The 7355-nt window shown below is 48.7% G+C and overlaps 1 protein-coding gene across 1 annotated transcript; it reads left to right on the forward strand.

The window, feature by feature from the left end:
* Positions 1-103: 103 nt before the first annotated feature.
* Positions 104-2678, forward strand: K444DRAFT_577291 (acetyl-CoA synthetase-like protein). The gene is made up of 5 exons (XM_024877567.1): positions 104-546; positions 598-753; positions 803-1955; positions 2006-2143; positions 2267-2678. The coding sequence occupies exons 1-5, from the start codon at positions 294-296 to the stop codon at positions 2433-2435; spliced, it is 1869 nt and encodes a 622-aa protein (XP_024726460.1). The 5' UTR covers positions 104-293; the 3' UTR covers positions 2436-2678.
* Positions 2679-7355: the final 4677 nt, after the last annotated feature.

Consider the following 7355-nt stretch of genomic DNA (forward strand, 5'->3'; position numbering starts at 1 on the left):
GTTTCGCCCACATGTGGGGCCTCGCCTCCCCTGCCCGTCCCACCTCACCAACCAGCAGCCTGCATCTTTCGCGGTTAAAATACACGGCAGTCAATAACTCACTTTTGAAATTGCAAAGTAACTCAAAATCATAACCGCCGCCCGAGGCCCGCTTACGAGATTGCCGAGCGCTGAGAAATATCTGGTCCTCGGCTTCCCCTCCCCTCTTTTCTGCTGATTGATCATACGTTGTTGGCTGAGTTGAAAGTTGACTCGTGATTTGACGCATTCGGGTTGTTGACATAGAGAGAGACATGGATCCCGTTACGGCCGTTGTAGGAACTAGTGCCGCGTTGGCGGCCGGGGCGTACCTGAATGCGAAGTGGTCGGTTGGCATCGATGTAAGGAATTTGCAACATGATCGTGCTTGGGGGAAGCGATTGGGGGCTTTGATTGAGGCGTTGGGGGATACGGTGACGATTTATCATATGTTTGTGAGGGTAAGTCCGGAGGTTGAGGCGCTTTGGTTTGAGGGAAAGACTTGGAGCTATGGGGAGTTGAAGAAAGGTGAGCCTTCATCCGATTTTCCGTAGAATATGGGATATTAATGACTTTTAGATGTCGATCGACTTGCTGCTTTCTTGGAAGCCGAAGGGATCAAGAAAGGAGAGAGTGTTGCGGTGTTTACGACGAATTCGCCAGAGATGTATATCACCGTCTTGGCTTTATCGAAGCTGAGTGCTGTTGCTGGATTGATCAATATCAACCTGAGAGGTGTGTCCTGGATCGTTTTCAACAGCATCTCAAACTGATTTTCGAATAGACGACACACTGAAATACTGTCTCGAGGTCTCAACAGCCAACACCATCATCTCCACCCCCGACCTTGCCAGTTTCGTCGTGGGAGACAGACGACACTTCACTCTCAACCTAGGAAACTTTGATGGCATTTCCCCCCTACCAAATACGTCCATCACCTACCTCACCTCTAACGACCTTCCCACGCCAGCGACCATCTCACTCCCGGCAAAAGCAACACCCCGTGACCTCTCCGCTCTAATCTTCACCTCCGGAACAACAGGCAAGCCCAAAGCCTGCGCAATACGCAACCACCAAATGTGCGTAACTGCCACGCCCACCTCGCGGGACATGTCAAACCCAAAGAAGTACTTCCCTCTCCGGACGTACTCACCCCTCCCTCTCTTCCACGGCACAGCATTCTTCACCGGAATCTGCGCCTCCCTCGGAGCCTCTGGGACTTTGTGCCTCGCAAGGAAATTCTCCTCATCAAGATTCTTCAAAGACGTAACGGAATGCAAAGCCACACGTATCCTCTACGTCGGCGAACTATGTCGGTATCTCGTCACCAGTCCTCCGGGCCCTTATGATAAAGCACATAACTGTATCGTTGCAGCCGGGAACGGTCTCCGCGGCGAGATATGGGAGAAATTCAAAGAACGGTTCAATATCCCTGAGATTCGAGAGTTTTACCGCTCCACGGAAGGCCTTGCAAAGTTTGATAATATGGGTTCTGGTGCGTGGGGAGCGGGGAAGGTAGGCTTTGCAGGGCCGATAAGGCGGTATATGGAGACTGATACCTTTATCATTAAAGTTGACGAGTCGACTGGAGAACCTTGGCGTCATCCTACTACTGGATTCTGTGAAAAGGTTGGACTGGGCGAGCCAGGAGAGGCTATTGGGAGAGTAAAGAGTAGAGCGCTGTTGACGGAGTATCTGAATAACGCGAAAGCGACGAACGAGAAGCTCCTGTCTGATGTTTTCACGAAAGGGGACATGTGGCAGAAGATGGGGGATCTGGTGGTGATGGAGCCGAGTGGGTGGGTGAGGTTTCACGATCGGATGGGTGATACTTTCAGATGGAAGGGCGAGAATGTTAGCGCGGGCGAGGTGAGAGATCATATTGCCAAGTTGGTGGGGGTGCAGGATGCGGTTGTTTATGGGGTGAAACTTGCTAGGTAATTCCTCCTCTTGAACAGATCTGAAAAGTAGTTGCTGACACGAATAGCTACGACGGCCAAGCAGGAGCCGCAGCCCTAACAATCGATGCCCCAGAAGGCCTGTTCATGAAAGACCTCTACGTGAGCCTCAAGAAGACCGGTCTCCCAGGCTATGCCATGCCCCGTCTTATTCGAGTTACGAAAGAGTATGTCGGCCCCATTTCTCTTTCCCACGCCTTTTCTCTCGCTCTCCTACCCCTTTCCCCTGCGAGCTTGAGACCACAACCCTCACCCTTCAAAATAAACAAAGGCTGACAACAGCAAACTAGAATCGAAGCCAACGCAACCTTCAAAAAGTCCAAGAACGACTTGATCAAGAAATCTTGGAAGCAAGCCGAAGCAGGGACGGATAAGTTGTACTGGCTTGATGGGCAAACTTACAGGCCTCTGGATGAGGTCGCTTGGGGTGGTATTGAGAGTGGGAGGGCAAAGTTGTGAGGGGAAGGGGAAGAGGTGAGAGTGAGAGAAGAGAAGGCGCAGGATGAGGCCCTATTAGCCGGATTTTTCTCCTTTTCGTGAGGGTTGACGTCTTCGCATTGTGTCGATAAGAGCGATGGATTGCAGGACCTGACGGCGGTTCTTCAACAGTTAAATAGAGGAGATCTTGAGAAATGGATGTGTAGAATAGTGACCCTCGTCTGGCTTCTAGACCTTGTATTGAAATCAACAAAGAATCACGTGAGGAGTTGCCCCTAAAATTGGAAAGTTCAAACAAGACGGTCTGCCCAGGGAATGTGAACAGTTGTGTTCATTACCCTTCCCTAAGGTTCCGGAGTGTTAGTATGTTCTAGCAGCATAGATCAACAAGGCCGATCTATCTCCTCTCTTCCCCCACACTCAAAGTCAGCTCTCCAGTTCGAAGGGCTCGAGTAGGGAATAGCAAGTATTTTATTTTATTTCACTCTGGACTACACAAGTACTGTACCGTATTTGTCTACCCTGAGGTCATCGATCCAATACCACACACCAAAGAGCACATCTCATTCGATAGCCACACATCTGAACCCAAGCGTTGCTCCGTCGCTTCGCTCCCTCTCTCCCTTGCACCCCGCCCACGCTTACGAAGATTGCGGCATAAAGTGACGGGATTACAGGGCATTTGTACCGCAAGTCCACTTTCAGGCCACTTTCTACTACACTCACCCACTAAAGTCCCCTATATTTCCAGGCTACTCTCCTATAAGCACGCTATAAACTATAAACAAGGGGTACCACACCTTTAGAAGGCATATCCCCTGTACTTACAGGGGCAGACTCGCTAAAGGGTCCTATAATAGCTCTCTCACAGCGCCCCAGCGCTACGGTTGCTCCGCCAGCAACACCATAACCCTTGAAGATTTTCCACCACCTTGGAAATGTCTCACAGCCCTTGTTTTAGGGGTTCAGGCCTAGAGTTACAAGGCTTATAGCAGGCGCAGTACCTTAAGCCACACCCTGGAGTCCGCTAACACCCCTATGCGAGTGTAAATGCCCTGTAATCCCGTCACTTTATGCCGCAATCTTCGTACCTAGCTGGACACGATACCCTCTCCTCGCCTTGCGCCGCCTGCTAAAGCAGGTCAAGAAGTCTATCCTCACCACGCCATCTCGATGGCCTCAGCCCAATTATCCACTCACCACGGAGATCGCGGCACAAAGTATCGGGAATACAGAGCATTGGGGGACTTTTAAACCCTCTAGCGTACAGATCAAGATAGCAAACTCGCTACAAGACCCTATATTCCAGGCCGTTCCCCTAAAAGCAGCATTTACGCCTTCGACAAGGGCTATTCCACCTTTCCAGGGCTTCGCCTCTGTACTTACAAAGGAGTTATCACTAAGGAGGCCTATAATACCTACTCGTTGAACGTCAACGCCCTAGTTACTCCTTTAATAACGCTATAACCCAAGAAGAATCTACTTATCCCCTGTGAAACCTCTTATAGCGCCTCTGTACGTCGATTTAGGGAGTACGGTCTGGAGTTATAGGGGCTTATAGCGAACTCTTGCCCTAAATTCGTACCCTGTAGAACCCCAAGTGTCAAAATGTCTTGTATTCTCAATACTGTACTTTATGCCATTGTCTCTGTACCCTCTACCCTCCCCCTCATAGTTACCAATATCCAGATAAACCCCTCCATCCCCTCTACTACATCACCTGCAGCACCCCGCTCAACACTTGCTTTGCAGCGGCGTGCCATCCCATTCCGTCAACCGATCTGCATCCACGCTCCCTCCACCGCCCAAAGGATATTAGCCACCCCACCAACCGGCCAACCTACCAATGAACTAACCGGGGCAAGCTAGGTTACTAGTATAATATATATATATAAATATAAATATTCATCTAGTATATAGAGAGGGAAGAGAGGGTCCGTTATAATGTAACTGCGCGTTTATGGGGATTAGCTTCGTGAGAGATGGATATATAGCGAGCAAGGTTGGCGGATGGGGGGATATGATATAATTTGTGACGGCGGGATCAATGCAATGGTCGAAGGCTCAAAGTTCAAAGAATCTCATGTATTGGAAAATACTAAGCTATGGAACAAAGTAGGGAGGATGCCTCGACATTTAGTATTGTTCCGTCCAAGCAATTCTGGCTTAGCTTCGTTTTGTGCCTGTTTCCGATATCCTGTCCTTGGCAGATCATGCCCTTACGCCAGCCGTCACATAATTTGATATACTTTCATATACTTTTACATACTTTTACATACTTTTACATACTTTTACATACTTTTACATACTTTTACATACTTTTACATACTTTTACATACTTTTACATACTTTTACATACTTTTACATACTTTTACATACTTTTACATACTTTTACATACTTTTATATACTTTCCTATATACTTTCCTATGTTTTCATATACTTTATATGCCTTATATAATACCATAAAATTCAATTTGATTCGCGTAATATAAGCGGTACTCCGGTATAACTAGTTTAATATCAGGAGACATACATACATACATAAATCAAACAAAACCAAGAAAAAAGAATTAGATAAGTAATCGCGAGAAAGGCATTATGCCATCAAGTCCCAAACTACTCTACTCTGCCCTCTACACTCCTTTCCCTCGCGCCCCGCTCGTGTCGGATTTAGTATAGTAGTATATCTATCCATAAATATATACTCAAGACATCGCATCATATCATATCGTACTAACCAAAGATTGCTCACAGCGGGTGCACAGCGACATCGATTTGCATCGGTATCAATCCAAGGCCTTGGATTTGAACGTGGAAAACCCGGGAATACAGACTAGTAATCAAGGAAACGGATACTAACTATATCGCATGTCGGAGATATACTGTATCGCAAGGTTTCTGGAAGGCAATAACTCTGAGAAAGCGGGAAAGATGCTGAGTCTGGCTTTGCAGAGGGGCAGGTGGGGTGAGTAAGGGGAGTGAGGGGATAGGTGAGGATGACGGGGCAAGTGGAGTGTAAGTAAGAATAGCTCGATCAAGAAAGGCGACTAGCTCTCCCTCCCTTTCCTGCAGAAACCGAATGAAAGGCAGCGAAGAATTTTCAGTGTACTTGTACTATATAGCACGGCCATTGTCTCGATCCCTTCATACTAGTTTTTAAACCCGTGTTGAAGCTCAAACGATGAATCTCCATGTATATGTAATGTCCTCCCTCGGGTCCCTCTTCCCGATCTGTGGTTCCCCATCACTGCACTCTTCTCAATCTCTCACATTCGATCCCTGATCACATACACCCGCAACACACGAATACTAGCACTAGCCAAACAGCCAGAACCATGCCAGTCGTCCTTGTCCACTTCATCCATCAGCCCGGTGTCGGCTTAAACCCCAACCCCAACCCCGGCTCGCCCACGCCCACGCCCACGCCCTCACACTGGCTCCGCCCGTCGAACTGCAACACCTGTCTCCCACGACCCAGGACCTCCCATCGACATGCGACACGCTCGCCTGATCGACTATGCCTACCGACTGCAAAGCGCAGCCGTGCATTGGCGCGATGTCGACGTGTTTCCTGGTAGTAGAGCAGCCCCCGGGGCGCCGCAAGAGATTCTCGTGATGGATTAGGCAGGGTTGCGAGGCGTCTTCTCGTTGATGAATCAGAGGGATTACTTAGTTGTTGGCATGAGGAGGGACAAGCGGATAATCGTTCCCTTGGTGATTGCGGAGGGTAGAGGATAGTGCGTGGATACGGAGAGAGGAAGGCGGACGATGGCTGAAGGAGTTTGATTTGACGGGGGTTTGTTTCTGGAGAGCAGGTTGAGGGGATGCGTCTGAGAGGGTCTATGTTGTGATAGTATGTCTAAGGTGTGGATGGATATCATGGAGAGGCACAGGCATGACTCTGATCTGAGGAACTTCAGCTTCAATGCTTTCAATGAGAGCTCCCTGAATTGGGAAAAGATGCAGGATGTGAAATGCGGTCTGTCTGTGTTACTTTCATTGTCAGGTGGCAATCAGTGGATCTGAGAGTAAACCCCACACTGTTCACTAGAACACATTGGCCATCCAAACTGTGCTTGTTTTTTGGTGATCAATGAGCATGAATCCGTACTGGTCTTGACCCTGGATTTACTGACGCTGGGAGAACCTTCTCCATCTTTCCTTCAGAGTGGAGAGGTAAGTCCTCGTACCCCACCTCCAAAGGCAGCAAAATCGAGAATCGCTTGGCCGAGACGAGAAAAAAGTAGACAAAAGAAACAATTTTCTCTTCCGTCTCTGAAAGCACCCAAAGCTCGGAATGAATCCAGAATTCGATCTCGAGGCGCGACTAGATTCCGCCTCGCAGTACTGCTCTCGAGGGATCGATGACAGCGACATCGGAGGACCAAGCCATCTCTCGTGGAGCTGGAACCAAGTTTTGTTTCCATTGCAGAACGAAAACCAAGATCCGGAGAGTTTGGAATCATGCCCGCCCGCGGGAAGCCACCTATTAAAAAAAGGATGATCCATTGGGCACTGGCACAATCGTTGGGCTTTCATACGAAAGCTATTTCAAAATTCGGAGTTGAGACAACGCTCTCCGATGCGGTGCAACGATGTCTAAAATCTGCGGTGGTAGAGATTGGTCTAGAGAATGGTCTAGAGGTGCGGTTATTCAAGGCAAATTGCCTTCGTTGCATTGCCAATCGGGTTTTCTGGAGGCGTCTGCATCCCCTGTAGCACCGAGACTGCTTGCTTTTTCTTTGAAGACTGCATTTGCATGTTTGGTTTCGCTCAAAGTGCGGTTTCGAGGCCAGTCAGTTGTGTGACTTGTGACCATGGAAATCCTCCGAGGGCCAGGGAAGTCCATGGATAAATCGAATGGAAACTGCAGCCACTCAACAGCGTGCCGAAATTGGAAGGGGAAAGCAAACAAGAAAACCAGGGCAGGCCTCGGGTGT

Source organism: Hyaloscypha bicolor (genome assembly GCF_002865645.1).
Source record: "Hyaloscypha bicolor E unplaced genomic scaffold K444scaffold_190, whole genome shotgun sequence".
NCBI classification, from domain to species: domain Eukaryota; kingdom Fungi; phylum Ascomycota; class Leotiomycetes; order Helotiales; family Hyaloscyphaceae; genus Hyaloscypha; species Hyaloscypha bicolor.